The sequence below is a fragment of the Herpailurus yagouaroundi genome, unplaced genomic scaffold (assembly GCF_014898765.1).
Source record: "Herpailurus yagouaroundi ecotype Mexico unplaced genomic scaffold, PumYag 185, whole genome shotgun sequence".
NCBI classification, from domain to species: Eukaryota; Metazoa; Chordata; class Mammalia; order Carnivora; family Felidae; genus Herpailurus; species Herpailurus yagouaroundi.
In genome coordinates, this window is record NW_024412416.1 from 5526250 (window position 1) to 5545703 (window position 19454).

General features: G+C 49.5%; 1 protein-coding gene and 1 long non-coding RNA gene across 6 annotated transcripts in view; both read left to right on the forward strand.

The window, feature by feature from the left end:
• The first annotated feature begins 81 nt into the window (after nucleotides 1-81).
• The window catches only part of RCCD1 (RCC1 domain containing 1), a 34106-nt gene continuing 14733 nt past the window's right edge, over nucleotides 82-19454 (forward strand). For 2 of the 5 annotated variants that reach the window (XM_040493611.1, XM_040493613.1), the window contains exons 1-8: nucleotides 82-579; nucleotides 1757-1973; nucleotides 2064-2460; nucleotides 2615-2736; nucleotides 4834-4932; nucleotides 5271-5438; nucleotides 5952-5981; nucleotides 6572-6657. In XM_040493611.1, coding sequence (XP_040349545.1) covers nucleotides 1787-1973; nucleotides 2064-2460; nucleotides 2615-2736; nucleotides 4834-4932; nucleotides 5271-5438; nucleotides 5952-5981; nucleotides 6572-6657 — 1089 coding nt within the window. In that variant the 5' untranslated portion in view covers nucleotides 82-579; nucleotides 1757-1786. Of the gene's footprint in view, nucleotides 580-1756; nucleotides 1974-2063; nucleotides 2461-2614; nucleotides 2737-4833; nucleotides 4933-5270; nucleotides 5439-5951; nucleotides 5982-6571; nucleotides 7211-19454 lie in introns of those variants that run through there. The other 3 variants (XM_040493614.1, XM_040493612.1, XM_040493615.1) reach the window with 3 other exon arrangements.
• LOC121042368 (uncharacterized) lies at nucleotides 16378-18061 on the forward strand. The gene is made up of 2 exons (XR_005796143.1): nucleotides 16378-16677; nucleotides 16922-18061. It is a non-coding gene; the product is annotated as an uncharacterized LOC121042368 (long non-coding RNA).

Consider the following 19454-nt stretch of genomic DNA (forward strand, 5'->3'; position numbering starts at 1 on the left):
TGTATTGAGACTTCCCAGTGGCCTCCACTCGGGCCTTGCTCTGGATTTGGGGTGGGTGTGTCCTCGGGGCATGCTCTTCCCTCCTGGAAAAAACCCTTAGCTGAAACAGGTGAGGGCAAGAGCTCCCTGACCTGCTGGGGCGGGCAGTCCGCGAGAAGCCTGCTTCCGTTCTGGGAGCCCAGACTGAGGCTCATTGGTTCACACAGATGAGTGACAGGTCCCGAGCCAATGGAAGGTTAAGCTCGCCGAGGCTCCCGCCTAGTACGGCTGCTTCCTGTCGGGCATCGGTTCCGCGCGTGTGGGTGAGCTGCCGCGGTCCCGGAATGAGGGGAATGACAGGGAGCACGTGTCTCCGCAGTGGCTCCTCGCCAGCCCTTCGACTTGGATTCTGACCCGAGTTCCGCGGCCCCGCGCGTGGCTGCGTAGGGCGGGGCCGTCCGACCCGACCTTTGCCTCGGGCCCGCGCCCACCGGAGGTTACCTGGTTCACACTGAGGGCGCAGCGGGCCAGCGCAAGCCCCGGGGCCGGCTTGACGGAACTCGAGCTGGACAGACCGCAGCGCTGACCGCGGCCGGCGAGGTGAGCGCCGCCCCGAACGGGACGTCACCTTCATCGCCGGCGATTGGCCGGGGGAGGCTGCGGCAGCCAATGGGCGCCTCGCTCGGGGCGCGGCTCTTCAAACCTTTCCCCCGCGGCGGCTGTCAGCCGGGTCCTTCCAGGGCCTGGCAAGCCGTTCCTGGGCGGCTGCCCTGCTCCCCCGCTTTTGCTTTTCCTCCCTCTAGAGTGCTGGTCGGAAGGAGCTGCCCGAGAGGATGGAGGGCATAGGGTCAGGAACGAGGTCAGAGACTCCCTTGGGTTGGGACTACACGGAAGGGATTAGGAGCCCAGGTCCGGGTCAAGGAGGTTTGGTCGCAGGAGGGACCCAGTAGCTGATTTACAACGCTTGAAAATGTGAAATTCTCATCAGGCCGAGCATGCTGTACGGAAGAAGCGGCGTTGCTTTTGTAACCACTGAACTGTGGCTTTGTCCCCCCTTTATGTGTGAGCTCCTCAGGGACAGACAGCTGTCTTATCGGCCCCGTGTAGAACGAATAAATGACTAGGTGAGGTCCAGTTGAAATTATTGTTACATAGGTCCCTGGAAAACCAGTACCACTGGTCTTTTTTAAATCCACTCTAAGTACTGGATTTAATAAACCAATACTTCCCTTGTGCCTATCGTGATATGTGCCAGTACTTAAACCCGTTTTTCCATCTGTTCCACGCAGACGGGGTAGGTACAGACAGCGCCCTTTCCTACCCCTTGCTTTTGTAAAACGGAAGAAACGGAATCGGACTCAGAGAGCTTAATTGGCCAAGGACACAGACACGGCCACCTGCAGAGGCAAACGTGTGAACCCTGGAGCTGGCTGTAACCTGCACAGGGCACTGTCTCCCAAGCGCTCCGCTTTGCGCTGGTGGGAGGAGCACAGTGTGGTTGTAAAGGCTACTTTCTCTGGGAGTCTCCTCTGTCAAATGGGAATTCTGGTTCCCAAGATTACACGGGATAACGTGCCTGACACTGGGAATTTGGAGCTGGAGGTGCTCAGATCCCAGGCCAACGTCTAAGGGAGAGGCCACTTAAATACCTGGTGCCCACTCTGGGCGACGCCGAGCTTGCTTGAGTCCAAGGGAGGACAGGGAAAGTGCCTCCATTCTCGGCAGCCCCTGAATCTGGTAGGATTCCTAACCCTGTCCCACCGCCCACCCCATTCAGGTGGCGGCCAGCAGAGGGCGCCGCCCGGGCATGGCCGAGGAGCGCCGAGGATCCTGGTTCGGCTTCGGTTTCTGCGGCTTCGGGCAGGCGCTGGGCTCGGGGCGCGGGCGCCAGGTGCACAGCCCCGAGCCGCTGCAGACCCCGGGCGAGGGCGAGGGCGAGGGCGCGGACGTCTGCCGCGTGAGCGCGAGCTGGAGCTACACCGCCTTCGTGACCCGTGAGCGTCCCCCCCACCGCGCTCCCCCATCCGGTCACGACCCCGGGTGAGTGGCCTACCCGCTCCCCAGCCCCCTCTCCGTCCCCACAGGTGGAGGCCGGCTGGAGCTGTCGGGCTCCGCGGGCTGCGCGGCGGGCGGCTGCAGGGACGCGTGGGCCTCGGAGGCGCTCCTCGTGGTGCTGCGCGCCGGGCCGGGACGCGGGTCCGGGACGGAGCTGCAGGCCTGGGCGCCGGGTTCGGCGCTGAGCGGAGAGCCCCTGTGGGCCCACACCGTGGGGCCGGAGGCCGAGGGGGAAGACGCACCGGGCGGTGAGCCCCAGGCCGGGGCCCTGCCCCTGTTGCCCGGCGGGCGGGCCTACGTGAGTCCGCGGCCGCCCTTCTACAGCCCTCTGGCCCCCGAGCTGCGGGCGCGCCGGCTGGAGCTGGGCGCCGAGCACGCGTTGCTGCTGGACGAAGCGGGCCAGGTGTTCTCCTGGGGCCAGGGCCGGTGAGTGGGGGGCGTGGCCAGGGGTGGCCCGTGGGCCTCTTGCGGGGGCGGGGGCAGATAAACGTGGCTCCGCGTGGGAGGTGACCGTGTGGGGGCAAGCCGAGTGTGATTGCGGTAAGGAAGGGGAGACCTGACCGGGGTCTCCCTTGCTCAGGCATGGACAGCTGGGCCACGGGACTCTGGAGGCCGAGCTGGAGCCGAGGCCGCTGGAGGCGCTGCAGGGCGTACCCATGGCTGAGGTGGCTGCAGGGGGCTGGCACTCCGTGTGTGTGAGTGGTAAGTGACCTAGCGCCTCTCCGGACAAACTCCGGGGCTCCACGGCTCCAAACCTTTCTTCTTTTCCGGTGTGGGTGGGTAGCCTAGCCGGGCCTCCTTCCAAGTTCATCCTGCGTTAATCAGCTCAGTCATTCGGGACTCCTACATGCCTTTCGAATTCAGCCCCTCTCGGGCACCTGGGTGGCTCTCGGTCCGTTAAGCATCTGACTCTTGATATCGGCTCACGTCATGATCTCAGGGTCCCTCCCCCCCCCCCCCCACAGGAGTGCATGCTCAAGCACTCTCTCCCAGAAATAAATAAAACACTAAAAAAAAATTCAGCCCCTCTGCCACAGCCAATACCCACTCACACCGGTACTGTTGCAGTTGTTTTCTACCTTCTGTTGGCCTCCCACCTCTCCCCTCCCTCCGCCTCCAGGCAGGGCTGCCTCCCTAAAACACCGCAAGGGTGCGTGAAGGGGTGAGGGGTCAGCTGAGCCAAGGAGAATGGAGAAGAAAGGCTCAGTGAGTCAGGTGGCCATGACGTGTGGCCCACAGGGGACGCTCAGGTGCCCACGGGGAGGATGAGGGTGGGGAGGGTGAGCCTAGAGTGAGGACCCTCGCTTCGGATTGTAAGTTCGCCGCCCTGGCAGGGCCCCCGGCTGCAGCTGATTCCTGGGGTATTGGGTGGGGCTGGGAGCAGATCTAGTCAAGGGTCTGCATCTGGGGCTCTGGCTGCCACTTACGTCTCCGGGGGTCGGGGGCAGCTGTAACAACAACTTATGCCCGCACCTCCGCCCCCCCCGTAGTCTCATGTAATGGCCCTGGGTTGGCAGCCAGACCTGAAAACTGCTGGGCCAGAGGGAAGAGAAGGGAGCAGCTGGATGGGAAGTCTCACACTTAGGGGTCGGAAGGAGCTGGGAGCCTTCTTTCCTAGAGTGTTTGGAGCACAGGTGCTTCAGAGCAGACATCCTTTTGCCCCCTGTGACCTTGGGCAGGGCACTTAACCCGTCCATGGCGCGTGTCTTCTCGTAAATAAAACGGGATGTGGTCATGTGACCCTCTGTAGGGCTGTCACGAGGAGTGAGTGATTATATGTGAAAAGTGCTTGAAACACTGGCATAGATCGAACGCTTGATAAAAGTGAGCTACAGTCGTTAGTGGGTTTTTACAGGAGGGCCATTGCTCCAGCCAACAAACTGTGGTGTTGTGGGAGATGGGGAGGTGAGAGCTTCCAGAAAACGCCTTCAACGGTACCTGGGAGGGGGGAGGGCGGATTAACAAAGGGATGTTAACAAAGGGCTCAGTGGGTTTGAAAGGGAAATGTTGGGAACTTCCAAGGGCACATTTCTGAAATGTGTGTTGTGGGACGTTCCGTGAAAGGGAAGTTTGTGCAAAATGACCTCCAAAGAAGTTGTGGACCAAAGAAAAGGCCTAGTCCAGCTTGATGAGAAAGTTTACTTCCGGACGTGTGTGGTGGGCAGCTGCAAGTCGGCTGCGACCTCACCTCCCACCCCAGCCCTCGAGGCTGGGGAGTCCACGCCGGGGGACCACCTGGAGGAGACTGAGAATAGTTAAGTGTCGGATTCCTTTCCAGAGCAGATCCAAAGACCTTACGCCCCAAGGCTGTTCTTAAGGGCTCTTGTGGGCGTGATCTAAAAAAGAATGTATCAAGGGGCTGTGCTCAAGAAGGCTTCAGGCCACAGGCCTGTTGTCATGGCAGGTTTGTCCAAGATGGTGTTAGTCCAGGGGCACCTAGGGGGCTCAGTCAAGCGTTTGGCTCAGGCCATGATCTTATGGTTCGTGAGAGGGAGCCCCGCGTTGGGCTCTGCACGGACAATGCGGAGCCTGTTTGGGATTCTCTCTCCCCCTCTCCTTGCCCCTCCCCCACTCGTCTCACTCTAAATAGATAAAAAGAAATAAAAAAGAAAGAAAGAAAAGACCAGGAAACTTCTGGGGGCTGAGGGAGGCTCTGCCCTGTGCTAACTTGGGTAGGGCAGGCATTTGTTGTCCCCAGGGAGCTAGAGGGTACGAGGGAGTTTGGATGGATTCAGGGGTCCTTGGAGGTTGTGGGGGGTTTACAGTCTATTTGATGGGTCCCCTTTATCTCTGTTTCAGAGACTGGCGATATTTATATCTGGGGCTGGAACGAATCCGGACAGCTGGCCCTGCCCAGCAGGAGCCTGGCAGAGGTTGGCAAGACCGCTGCAGGGGAAGGTGAGCGTCAGTTCTATGTGTGTTTCTGTCAGTCCCGACTCCTGGCCACGTGCTGGCCTGAGACCCCACGGTGCTCAGAAGGGACACATGACAACGTGGGACCCCAGGCCCCGCTGCAGGACCCTTGGCCCCTAGGGACTGGAGAGCGGTGAGGCTGGTGCGTCAACACCACACTCCCTGCGGACCTGTCGAGCCCAGCACGTCCTGGGAGTGCGGGGGGTGGACAGAAGGTGCTCCGTGGCGCTTTTGTGCCAGAGGAGCTAACGTGTGGGTAAGGGGTAGGTCCGTGCTCCCTGTGAACCGCCATTATCCTCATCACGCTCCCTGCTTCCCTGAAGCCAGTGGACTGAAGGAAGACGGTTGTGACGTGAGGACAGCCGAGGGTGAGAGTGGAGGCCTGGCCCCCTTCATAGCCATCCAGCCCTTCCCCGCTTTACTGGATCTCCCCCCGGGCACAGATGCAGTCAAGGCCAGCTGTGGATCCCGGCACACAGCAGTGGTGACGAGTGAGTGGGGCTGGGCGGGCTGGGTCACAATGGAGCAGGAAGTCCCTCTTCCCGGTCCCACACCCGCTCCGGGAAAGAGTGTGATCACCTTAAACACTGCTATTTTCAGGGTCTTTGACGAGTGCTGAGTAGCTGCCTCACTTCAGTGACTGCGGCCCCAGCCCCCGCGGGGTGTCAGCAGTAGGTCCCCAGCTGGCAGGCCCCGAAGGTCCCCCCTCCTAGAGGGAGGCTAGTTTTGGCCTCCTTTGTCTGGGAGCAGGGCCTGCCCAGTCCAGCCTCTGAGACTCCTGAACTCGGTAGCTGTGAGATGTAGCCCCTCAGGTGGCAGAAAGGAAGGTAGACTGGTTCAGCCTGTGTCCTTTACCACCCCGAGTGCCATCACACAGTCGTTAGAGAGTATGTTTTGCTGTGCCCAGCAGAGCTCGTGACACATACAAGGTGCTGGCTGGGGGTTGTGGCGGGCCGTGTAGACAAATCCCTTGTGACAGCCCCTTCCTGTCTTTCTGGTTGTAGGAACGGGGGAGCTCTACACCTGGGGCTGGGGTAAGTAAGGGCTTGCTCGGGTGATGCTTGAGCCAGTGGAAGGGGAAGGGACTGGGAAGGAGAGGGCAGGAGACGACAGCCATGCAGCCGTGAGGAAGCAGGAGCCTCGGCCTGACCACTGGGGAGTCAGGGACTGAACTGTGTATCCCCTTGTCCAGAACCGGCCCAAGCACACCAAAGCTCGGAGACCAGACAGGAGAAAGAGACGCTGTTAGTACTTCCCATTTATCTTTCTGAAAAGTTGTCTTAAGGGAATAGTTGGGCAGCATTGATGACCCGTCTGTTGGTCTGCACCGGGCAGAAAAAAAGGTTCCAACAGAAATCTCTGCTCCGAGTATCTGAGGCGAAGAGCAGGCCATCCGGAAGAGCATCTTGCCCGGAATGGCGGGTGGCAGCTGCCCCCTTGGGGGCCTGGGGGTTCGCCTGGCCCTGAGGACTCTGTGGCCTGGTCTCCTGATCTCCCAGAGCAGACCCCAGCGGAGTGGAGGATTAGACCCAGCACTTTGGTGCATGGACTGAATTTCCTTCCTGGAGGGGGGCAGCCCCAAGGTCGAGCGGCGAGGATGGCCAAGGGGCTCGTTTCACTTTAGGTAAATACGGACAGCTTGGCCACAAGGACACGAGCAGCTTGGATCGGCCCCGCCGAGTGGAGTATTTCGTAGACAAGCGGCTCCAGGTAAGGGCTGTGAGCTGTGGGCCCTGGAACACCTACGTGTATGCTGTGGAGAAAGCGGAGGGCTGACGGCTCCAGATAAGGGCATAAAAGAAATGTACAGTAAATTCTACAGTTAACATCTGTGAGACTCCCACCCCCGGCAAGGAAGCCAGCAGCCCAGATGCCCGCACCCGCCCCTCCCGCCTCACCTTAGGGCCGCGCCTTCCACTTTGTCCTCATGTTAGAAACACCTGGGAGCTTTGGAAGGGAAGCCCAAGGCCAGCACTGCAGACGCTGTGGGATCAGACCCTCCACGTGGGGAGCCTAGGCTGGGGTAGATTTTAAAGCTCCCCCACCTGACCCAAGGTGACTGAATGTAGGGTGGAGATTGGGAACCACTGGGGGTCATCTTTTGTTACTCCCTCCCCTATTCTCTCTTAGAATTGTATCACCTTTGCGCGTGTCCTTATATGATAGTTTGTCTGCTTTTGAACTTTATGTAAATGGAACCATTCTGCGTATGTTCCTTTGTGTTTTGTTTTTTCATTGAACACGGTATGATCCATCCATGTGGTGTCCTGTGTGTAGTTCGTTCATTTTTATTGTTATGCGGGCTTCCATCATGTGAAGCCAACACAGGGCTTGAACAAACCTTGAGATCATGACCTGAGCCAAAATCAAGAGTCAGACACTTCACTGAGCCACCCAGGTGCCCCAAAACTTTTTACCTATTGAACAATGATTCCCTACTCTCCCCTGGAAACTACCATTACACCTTCTGTCTTTCTGATTCCGACTAGTCTAAGTACCTCATATAAATGGGATCTTATATGTTTTTTTGTCACTAGCTTCTATTAGTATAATGTCCTCAAGGTTCATCCATGTTATAGCATATTGCAGGATTTCCTTTTTAGGCCAGAAGAATATTCCATCTCATGTACATACCACATTTTGTTTATCCACTTCTCAGTTGATGGTCGCAGGGTTGCTTCTGTGTTTCAGCTGTTATGGATAATGCTGCTATGAACATAGGTGTACAAATAGTTCTCTGGGACTCTGTTTCCGATTCTTTTGGGTGAATACTCAGAAGTGGAATTTCTGGGTCATATGGTAATTCTCTTTTTAATTTTTTGATAAGCCTACATACTGCTTCCCACAGAGGCTATACCATTTCTTTAACTTTTTTTTAAGATTTCCTATATTTTAATATTTTGAAAGAGAACAAGCTGGAGAGGGGCTGAGAGAGAGAGAAAGGGAGAGAGAGAATCCCAAGTGGGCTCCATGCTGTCAGTGCAGAGCCAGACCCGGGGCTTGAACGCAGGAACCGTGAGATCATGACTTGAGCTGAAACCAGGAGTCGGATGGGCACCCAGGTGCCCTTAAGGTTTTATATATTAAAGGGGCGCCTGGGTGGTGCAGTCAATTAAGCGTCCGACTTCAGCCAGGTCACGATCTCGCGGTCCGTGGGTTCGAGCCCTGCGTTGGGCTCTGGGCTGATGGCTCAAGGGCCTGGAGCCTGTTTCCGATTCTGTGTCTCCCTCTCTCTCTGCCCCTCCCCCGTTCATGCTCTCTCTCTGTCCCCAAAAAAATAAATAAACGTTGGAAAAAAAAAGATTTTATATATTAAAGATTTTGTATATTAAAAATTTTTTTAAATATTTTTTTATATATTAAAAATATTTTTTTATAAAAAATTTTATATATTAAAAAAATTTTTAATGTTTATTTTTGAGAGAGAGCATGAATGGGGGAGGGGCAAGGATAGGGGGACAGGATTGAAGCAGGCTCTGTGCTGACAGTAGCAAGCCCAAAGTGGGACTTGAACTCATGAACCATGAGATCATGACCTGAGCCGAAGTCACACCCTCAACTGACTGAGCCGCCCAGGTACCCCAAGATTTTATATATTTTTTAGGGTAATCTCCACTCCCAACGTGGGGCTTGAGCTCACAATCTTGAGATCAAGAGTCGCGCCCTCCGCTGAGTGAGCCAGGAGCCCGGTATCATTTTTAGTTCCTGCAGCAGTGCACGAGCTTCCGATTTTTCCACCTCCTTGCCCGACACTTGTTTTCTGTTGTCCTTGATAATCACCATCCTAATAATGGTGTAAGGTGCGATCTCCTTGTGATACTGATTTGCATTTCCCTAACGATTAACGATGTGGAGCATCTCATGTGCTTATTGGCCATTCATGTTATCTTTGGAAAAAGGTCTATTCAAGTCCTTTGGACATTTTGAATTGCACTATTTGATTTTTGTTGAGTTTTAGGAGTTCCCTATGTATTGTGGATATTAATTCCCCATCAGATATGTGATTTGGAAATATTTTCTCCTGAGGGTTGCTGTTTTACTCTTGTGCATAGGGTCTGGTGATGTAAAAAAAAAAAAAAAAAAAGTTTTAATTTTCATGAAGTCCGACTTGTTTTCCTTTTGTTGCCTGTGCTTTTGGTGTCCTATTAAAGAAATCATCGCCAAATTCAATGTCCTGAAGCTTTTTTCCTGTGTTTTCTTCCAAGAGTTTTATTGTTTTAGGAGCTGCATTTAGGTCCTTTCTTCATGTTGTGTTAATTTACAGGTCTGGTATTAGGTAAGGATCCAACTTCGTTCTTTTGCACGTGATTGTCCAGTTTTCGCGGCACCATTTGTTGAAAAGACTGTTCTTTTCCTATGGGCTGGTCTTGGCGCCCTTGTCAAAAATCACTTGCAAGGGTTCACTTCCGGGCTCTCTCTGTTCTGTTCCATCGATCTCTATATCTGTCTTGATGCCAGGCCCACACCGTTGTGATGGCTGTAGCTTTGTGTAGTAGCTTTTGAAATCAGGAAGTATGTCCTCCACTTTTGTTTTTCTATTTCAAGAATGTTTTGGGGGTGGGGTGCCTGGGTGGCTCAGTCGGGTAAGCATCTGAGGATTCTTGATTTCAGCTCGGGTCATGATCTCGTGGTTTGTGGGTTTGAGTCCTGCGTTCGGCTCTGCACTGACAGCGTGGAGCCTATTTGGGATTCATATTTTCTCTCTCGCTCGCTCTCAAAATAAATTTTTAAAAAGGCGGGGGGAGTGCCTGGGTGGCTCAGTCAGTTAAACGTCTGACACTTGGTTTCAGCTCAGATCATGATCTCATGGGCTATTTGCTGACAGTGCGGAGCCTGTGTGGGATTTTGTCTCTCCTCTCTCTCTGTCCCTCCCTTGCTTGTGCCCCCCTCTCCCAAAATAAACTTTGAAATGTTTGGGGAGCACCTGGGTGGCTCAGTTGGTTGAGCATCCAACTCTTGATTTTGGCTCAGGTTATGGTCCCAGGGTCATGGGATGGAGTTCTGGGTCAGGCTCTTAAAAAAAAAAAAAAAAAAAAGGAAAAAAGAATTTTTTGACTATTCAGGGTCCCTTCAGGAATGCATGTGAATATTAGGATGGGTTTTTTGTTTTGTTTTTTTGTCTTTTAAAGTTTATTGGGGCCCCTGGGTGGCTCAGTCAGTTAAGCATCTGACTTCGGCCCAGGTCATGATCTCATGGTCCGTGAGTTCCAGCCCCACGTCAGGCTCTGTGCTGACAGCTCAGAGCCTGGAGCCTGCTTCGGGTTCTGTGTCTCCCTCTCTCTCTACCCCTCCCCTGTTCATGCTCTGCCTCTGTCTCAAAAGTAAATAAATGCTAAAAAATAAAATAAAGCTTATGTATTTATTTTGAGAGACAGAGTGCACGTGTATGCACAAGCAGGGGAGGGACTGAGAGAAGGAGGGAGAATCCCAAGCAGGCTCCACACTGTCAGCACAGAGCCAGATGCAGGGCTTGAACTCATGAACTGTCAGATCATGATCTGAGCTGCAATGCAGAGTCGGTTGCTCAACTGAGCCACCCAGGCACCTTGGGTTTTCCTATTTCTGCAAAAATGTCACTGGGATTTTGCTAGGGATTGTATTGAATCTGTAGATCACTTTTGGTAGTATTGACATGTTTGCGATATTAAATCTTTCCATGAGCATGGGCTGTATCTCCGTGTATATATGTCTTTTTAAATTATTTTCAGCAGTGTTTTGTAGTTTTCATCGTACAGGTCTTTTACCTCCTACATATTTTATTCTTTCTGATTTTATTGTAAATGGAATTGTTTTTAAAATTTCCTTTTAAGATTGTTCATTGTTTGGGTATAGAAATGCACTTGATTTTTGTGTACAGCTTTGGTATCCTGTTACTCTGCTAAATTCATTTACTCTGATAGTTTTGTGGATTCTAGGGTTTTCTATATAAGATCATATTATCTGCAAACAGATAGTTTTGCTTCTTTTTTTCCAATTTGGATGCCTTTTATTTCTTTTATTGCCTAATGACTCTGACTAGAACCTCCAGTACTGTGTTAAATAGCAGTGGTGAGAGTGGGCATCCTTGCCTTATTCCTGATCTTAAAGGAAAAACTTTGTCTTTGACCATTTATTCTGTTTGCTGTGGGTTTCTCATATGCAGCTTTTATTACGTGGAGATAGTTTCCTTCTTTTCCCTATTTTATTGGGTGCTTTTATCATGAAAGGGTGTTGGATTTTGTCAAATGCTCTTCATTGATTGAGATGATCATGTGTTTTTTTTCTTCATTTTGTTCATGTGGTGTAATCATCGTCCTTGCATTCCAGGAATAAATCCTACTCGGTCTTGGTGTGTAATCCTTTTTAAATGCTGCTGAATTCTGTTTGCTTGTGTTTTGCTGAGGATTTTTGTGTCAATGTTTAAAAGGGATATTGGTGTGTAGTTTTCTTGTAATGCCTTTGGCTTTGGTGTCACAGTTATGCTGGCTTCCTAGAATGAGTTGGGTAGTGTTCTCCCCGCCCCCACTTCATTTTTTTTTTTTTTTTTTTTTTAAAGTTTGAGAAGCATTGGTATTGGTTCATCAAATGTTTGGTGGAATTTACCAGTGAAGCCTTCAGGTCCTGGGCTTCTCTTTGTTGGGTGAGATTTGATTACTGATTTAATGTCCTTACTAGTTGTATGTCTATTCAGATTGTCTATTGCTTTGTAATTTAGTCTCAGTACGTTTTGTGTTTCTAGGAATTTGTCCATTTCATGGAGGTTATCCAACTCGTTAGCATACAATTTTTCATAGTATACTCTTCAAATCTTGTTCATTTCTGTAGAATCAGTAGTAATGTCCCCACTTTCATTTCTGATTTTAATAATTTGAGTCTTCTCTCTTTTTTTCCTTAGTCCATCTAGCTCAAAGTTTGTCAATATTATTTATGTTTTCAGAGAACCAACTTTTGGTTTTGTTTTTCCTTATTGGTTTCCTTTATGTGTGGTGTAGTCTTTACTGTTTTCTTCCCTCTGTGAGCTTTTGCTTTAGTTTTTTTTTTTATCCGAGTTTAAAGTTAGGTTGTTGACTTCAGATCTTTCTTGTTTTTAAATGTGAGCATTTATAGGGGCGCCTGGGTGGCGCAGTCGGTTAAGCATCCGACTTCAGCCAGGTCACGATCTCGCGGTCCGTGAGTTCGAGCCCCGCGTCGGGCTCTGGGCTAATGGCTCAGAGCCTGGAGCCTGTTTCCGATTCTCTGTCTCCCTCTCTCTCTGCCCCTTGCCCGTTCATGCTCTGTCTCTCTCTGTCCCAAAAATAAATGTTGAAAAAAAAAAATAAATTAAAAATAAATAAATAAATAAATGTGAGCATTTATAGCCAGAAATTTCCCCCTTGACACCAGCTTGCTGCATCCGTGAGTTTCAACTGTTGTGCTTTAATTTTCATTTGTCTCTGTTTTCTAGTTTGCCCTGTGATTGCCTCTTTGATCCACTGGTTGCTTAAAATGTATGGTTCAATTTCCACAATATTGTGAATTTTCAGTTTTGTTATTGGTTTCTAACTTCACCCTGTTGTGGTCGGAGAAGATCCTGTATATGGTATCTTTATTTTTCTTAAGTTTTGAATTCGAGGATAGCATACGGTGGTATATTAGTTGCAGGTGTACAATACAGTGATTGGGCACTTCCATACGGCACCTGGTGCCCATCGTGATAAGCTCACTCCTTAATGCCGCTGCCTCTTTCGCCCATTCCCCCAATCCACGTCTCCTCTGTTAACCATCAGTTCTCTATAGTTTAAAGTCTGTTTTTGGTTTGTCTTTTGTTTTTTTTCCTTCCTTAGCTTGTTTTGTTTCTTAAATTCCACATGAGTGAAATCATATGGTATTTGTCTTTCTCCGCCTGATTTCACGTCCCATTCTGTCCTCTAGCTCCATCCATGTTGTTGCAAATGGCAAGAGCTCATTCTTTTTCATGGCAGAATAATATTCCACTGTGTATGTACACCACATCTTCTGTCTCCATTCATCTGGGGTTTTTTTAATTAAAAAAAAAATTTTAATGCTTATTTCTGAGAGAGAGACAGAGACAGAGGGCAAGTGCGGGAGCGGGGAGAGAGGGAGGGGGACACAGAATCGGGAGCAGGCTCCAGGCTCCGAGCTGTCAGCACAGAGCCCGACGCCGGGCTCGAACCCACAAACCGTGAGGTCATGACCTGAGCCGAAGTCGGACGCTCAACCGACTGAGCCACCCAGGCATCCCATCTGTTTGTGGATGGACATGTGGGCTGTTTCCATAATTTGGCTATTGTACATGATGCTGCAGTCAACTTAGGGGTGCATGTATCCCTTTGAATCAAGTAGTGTTTTTGTATTTTGGGGGTAAACACCCAGTAGTGTGATTTCTGGATTGTAGGGTAGTGATTTTTTTTAACGTTTTGGGGACCCCCATACTGTTTTCCAGAGTGGCTGCCCCAGTTTGCGTTCCCACCCACTGTGCCCAAGGGTTGGTTCCTTTTTCTCCACATCCTTGCCAACACCTGTTGTTTCTTGTGTTGTTGATTTTAGCCGTTCTGACAGGTGGGAGGTGACCTGTCCCTTGTGGTTTTGATTTGCATTTCCCTGATGATGAATCGTGTTGAGCGTCTTTTCACGTGTCTGCTGGCCACATGCATGTCTTCTTTGGAGGTAGGCTGCCTTCTAGTTTTGTTGATTGTTTCCTTCACTGCACAGAAGGTTTTTTATTTTGATGTAGTCCCGATAGCTTATTTTTACTTCTGCTTTTATTTCCCTTGGCTCAGGAGACCTATCTAGAAAAATGCTGCTACAGCTGATGTCAGAGAAGTTATTGCCTGTGCGCTCTTCTCAGGTTTTTTAAGGGTTTAGGTCTCACATTTAATCCATTAATCCAATCTTTAATCCATTTTTTAAGTTTTTATTTACTAAGAATTTTTTTTTAAAGCCTGTTTTTGAGAGGGAGAGAGAGAGCACGAGCAGGGGAGGGGCAGAGAGAGGGAGACACAGAATCTGAAACAGGCTCCAGGCTGAGCTGTCATCACAGAGCCTGACGCGGGGCTCGAACCCACAAACCGCAAGATCATGACCTGTGCCAAAGTCAGATGCTTAACCGACTGAGCCACCCAGGTGTCCTGAGTTTGTGTATGGTGTAAGAAAGTGGTCCAGTTTCATTCTTTTGCATGTGGTTTCCAGTTTTCCCAACACCATTTGTTGACGAGACTTTTTCTTGTTGCACATTCTTTCCTGCTTTGTCAAGGATTAACAGAGCATGTAATTATAGGTTTATTTCTGGGTTTTCTGTTCCGTTCCACTGATCTATGTGTCTATTTTTTTGTGCCAGTACCGTACTGCTTTGATTACTACAGATTTGTAATATAACTTGAAGTCTGTAATTGTGATGCCTCCTGTTGTGATGGCTTTGGCTATTCTGGGTCTTGCGTGGTTCCATGCCAATTTTAGGATTGTTTATGTTCCGGTTCTGTGAAAAATGCTGTTGGTATTTTGATAGGGATTGCTCCGTATGAGGTCTTTGAGACTTAATTTGTGGCCTAACATAGGGTCTGTTGTGGAAAATGTCCCATGTGTACCTGAGAAGAATGTGCGTGTTGCTCTTGGGCGGACTGTTGTGCACGTGTCTGTTAGGTCTATTGGTTTACTATGTTGTGTGAATCCTGTTTCCTTCCTTTGGTCTGGTCTGTCCGTTATTGTGAGTGGGGTACTGAAGTTTCCACCTGTTACTGTACAACCGTTTCTCCCTTCAGTTCTGTCAGTTTTTGCCTCCTATATTGTGATGGTCTGTCATTAAGTGCATTTTTTACATATTTTCTTGTATGGAGCCTTTTATTAATAATGTCCTTTGTTGACTCCTGTAACGTTTTTTTAATGTTTAGTCTGGAAAGACCGTGAGCAGGGGAGGGGCAGAGAGAAAAGGAGACAGAGGATCCAAAGCAGGCTCTGCACTGCCGGCAGACAGCCGGACGCAGGGATCGAACTCACAAACCGTGAGCTCATGACCTGATCTAAAGTCGGATGCTTAACAGACTGAGTCACCCAGGCTTCCCCTTTTTTATTTAAAGTGTATTTTGTCGGGGCCCCTGGTGGCTCAGTTGGTTAAGCGTCCAGCTTCGGCTCAGGTCACGATCTCATTGTTTGTGAGTTTGAGCCCGCGTCGGGCTCTGTGCTGGCAGCTCAGAGCCTGGAGCCTGCTTCGATTCTGTGTCTCCCTTTCTCTCTGCCCCTCCCCCACTCACGTTCTCTCACTCTCTCAAAAATAATTAAACATTTTTTAAAAAGTAAAATAAGTGCATTCATCTCCCAGATCATGTAGAAAACGAGATTGGGAGTTATAAACCAAAGATACAGGAATACTAGCTTTTACATTAGTTTTCTTTTTTCTTTTTTTAATTTTTTTAATGTTTGTTTATTTTTTGAGACAGAGACAGAGCACAAGCTGGGGAGGGACAGAGAGAGAGGGAGACACAGAATCTGAAACAGGCTCCAGGCTCTAAGCTGTCAGCACAGAGCCAGACATGGGGCTCGAACTCACTACGAGATCATGACCTGAGCTGAAGTCGGACACTCAACCGACTGAGCCACCCAGGTGCCCCTAATTTTCTTTAAATGAATTAGTCTCTTAAATTACACAGACAACAAAAAGTACAATTGCAAGCCAGACGCTACAGTAATACGAATTTTTGGCATTGCCTATGTTTACCTTTACTGAGATCTTCGTTTGTTTACATGGCTTCAAGTTACCTAATGTTAAAGACGATGCCTTGTAGGTGATGATTCGCTTCTTTCTCTCTTGCTGCTTTTAAGTTTCGCTCTTTGTCTTTTGAAAATGTGACTGTGATGTGTCTTAGCATGGGTCTTTGAATTCATCTTACTTGGAGTTGATTGAGCTTTCTGATTGTTGATGTTTTTCTTCAAATTTGGGAAGTTTTCAGGCATTATTTCTTCAAATGTTCTTTTTGCTCCTTCCTCTCTTCTCTTTCCGGGACGCCTGTGACCTGCGCCTTGGTCCCTGTGTTGATGTCCCGTAGGTCTCTGAGGCTCTGGTCACCGTTGCCCAGTCATTTTGTTTTCTCCCCCTTCCTCAGCCTCGGTCATTGCCATCGTCGTGTCTTCAATACCTGACTCTTGGCCCTGCCTGCTCAGGTCTGCCTTTGAATCCCTCTAGTGAAGTTTTCATTCGAGTTACTGTGCTTCTCAGCTGCAGAGATTCTTCTTGGTTTCTTTTTAGGTTTTCTGTCTCCTTAATATTTCCATTTCCCTTCACACTTTGACTTTCTCCACATCTTCCTTTAGCTCTTTAAGCACATTTAGATCATTGTTTTACTTCCTATTTATTTTAAAATGTTTATTTTTGAGAGCGACAGCCCAAGCTGGGGAGGGGCAGAGCGAGAGAGAAAGAGGATCCGAAGCGGGCCGTGTGCTAACAGCAAAGAGCTCGATGCAGGGCTCAAACTCACGAACCATGGGATTGTGACGTGAGCGGAAGTCGGACACTCAACCGACTGAGCCCCCCAGGTGTCCCTACTTTTTCCTTCAAATGATAGGCCATATTTACCTATTTCTTGGTATACCTTGTGACTTTTTGTTGAACACTGGACATGTGAATCCAGTTGTGTGGTAACTCTGGGAATTGGATTCTCCCACTTCCCCAGGGTTTGCTGTGTTTTGTTATTGCTTTTGCTTTATTGTAAGCTGTCTCTGTAGTGAGGATCCCCTGAGGTGTAGACTTTGTCTTCTTAGGTCTTTTCTTTAAATTTTTTTTTTCCAACGTTTATTTATTTTTGGGACAGAGAGAGACAGAGCATGAACGGGGGAGGGGCAGAGAGAGAGGGAGACACAGAATCGGAAACAGGCTCCAGGCTCCGAGCCATCAGCCCAGAGCCCGACGCGGGGCTCGGACTCACGGACCGCGAGATCGTGACCTGGCTGAAGTCGGACGCTTAACCGACTGCGCCACCCAGGCGCCCCAAGCGCCCCTTCTTAGGTCTTTTCTAAACCTTTCCTTGAGCATGCGCAGCGACTTTCTAATTTTTCCCATATCTGCGGATATTTGTGAATGTGCTAGTCTTTTAATGTGTGGCTCCTGAAAGGGGAAAAGTGAAAAACGAAGAGGGAACACAAGGGCACCGGCCCTTTGAATCACCTGGAAGTCACTTGAACCGGAGTGGGGACAGGCTGGCGACGCTGAGGGGAGGTACCACAATAACGGCTGCCTGCCTCTCTGCCTTTCTGCGATCAGAAGCGGCGACCAGAACACGGACCCCTGGTGTTCCGAGGACGGGTGCCTCTCGCCCACCCTGACTGCTGTACGTTGCGTGCAGCCGCATCAGGGGGTGGGGAGCCGCTACTGTGCAAAGCGCCGAAACCGCCCAGAACCGGTCAGTTTTGACTCTCCAAGCCTTCCCCTGGAAGTTGCAAGCCCTCGGCAAACCCGCCTTCCGAAACTGGCGCCTCGGTGTGGAGCCGGGGGCTTTCCTGCCTCTTCCCGGAATCCTCCCTGATGGGTCATGTACGTTTCTGATTTGGGGTCAGAAACCTCGCGTGCGCGGGCACAGGTTCATCTGCGCAATACTCGGGAGCCCTGGGTGGCCGAGGCGTCTCAGCCAGCGGGTCCGGTTCGTCGCGGCCCAGACACCAGGTGGACAGGTGGCCAAGGCCGCGTTTCCCCACGTGCTGGCGATGTCGGGCGGTGTCCGTTTCATCCGCCGTTTGGAGTTATGTCTTCAAGTGGCTGTTGAAGTTTTCCTGCCCTTCTGAAGTTTTCTGTATTTTTCGTAGTGACTTGTTTGCCTCGTAAATGTTAGCCGCAAGTCCCTTAATAGTTACGGGTTCAAAGTGTCATCCGCCGCCGTTTTCTCAGGCTCCGGTATCTTTTGATGTTTGCCATTTGTTTTAAACATGTATGTGGTGCTACTCTGTGCCAGGCAATGCTCAGGGTGCTTTACAAATACCTTATTTTGACGAACATGAGTTCTTAATGTGCTCAACTTCATCAGCATTTCCTTTGATGTTAATTTGTGTGTATGTAGGTGATTTAAGAAAATTTTCTGACTGTGGGGGAGGCCTTTAAGATACTTTTTTTCTTCTTGTGGTAAAATATACTTACAGATGGTTAAGTGGTAAATTTTATGTTAAGTGTATAATTCAGTGGTATTAAATACGTTCACATTGTTGTCCAACGAGCACCATCCACCTCCAGGGCTTTTTTAAACTCTCTACACAAATTCTATCCCCATTAAACACGAGCTCCTGGTACCTGCCCCCCACCCCCACCCCCCGCAACCATCATTCTACTTTCTGCCTCCTTTGTATCCTCTTTCCGATGGCTGGCCCTTATCCCCACATCCAGGGACGTGCGATGCCAGCATTGTCCTCTACCTAAGTTCTGTATGTGTTTGGGTCTATTTCTAGACTTTCTGATCTGTACCCCATTGCACCACAGAAGCTTTGTGTAGGATATTTTGTTCTGATAGGGCTTGTACCCTTCCCCCTCCTGTAGTCCAGCTGTTTCTTAAGTTTTGGAAGTTCTTTATATATTCTGGATACACGTCCTTTATCAGATACATGATTTGCAAATACTTGCTCCTAGTTGGCGGTTTGTCTCTTTGGTCTATAAGTATCTCATGCAAAGCAAGTCTAAAAGTTCAAGTCCAACTTACCAATTTTTTTTCTTTTATGGATCATGTTTTTGATGTCCTAACTAAGAACTTTGCCTGGCCAAATACCATGAGTGTTTTTTTCTTCTTCGAAAAGTAGATTTTGTGTTTTGATCTTTGGGGGTTAATTTTTGCCTCAAGAGGAGTGAGTGAGGCATAGCTATAGCTCCCTTTTATTGCATAAGAATATCCAATTATTCAACACCCTCTGTTAAAAACACTATCCTATCTTGTCTTTACACCTTTTTCAAAAACCATTTGACCATATTTGCGTGGGTCATTTTAGACTCGCTGTTCTGTTCACTGACCTATGTTTCTGTCTTTTCACTCATCAGTAGCACAGGCTAGCCTCAGATGAGAAAGGGTGATAGAACCAGCCTCCAAGTTGGTTCTTTTAAAAATCCTTTGGCTGTTCTCGTTGGTGTTTCCATATAAAGTTTAGTGTTAGCTTATCTGCTGGAATTACATGAGCTCTACAGACCACTGGGGAGGACTGCTGTCTCACTTTGCTGAGGATTCCAACCCAAGAACACAGTATGTCTATTGAAACAGGTCTTGTCCCTTTCATCAGTAGTTTGCAGTTTTCAGCATACAGATAACAGGTTTTGATTTGTACCTAGGTATTTGTTTTGGAGTTCTTTTAAATGCTCTTTTGCAAATTTTAGTTTTAATTGTTGATTACATAGTATGTAGAAATGAGGTTAATTCTGTAGGTAAACCTTGTATCCTATAGCCTTGTGGAACTAATTGGAGCTTTTTGTAGGTAGGTTCCTTGGGATCTACACAACCATGATCCCTGTGAATGAAGATGGTTTCATTTCTTTTTTCCAATCTGTGTGTCACTTATTTCTTCTTGCCTTA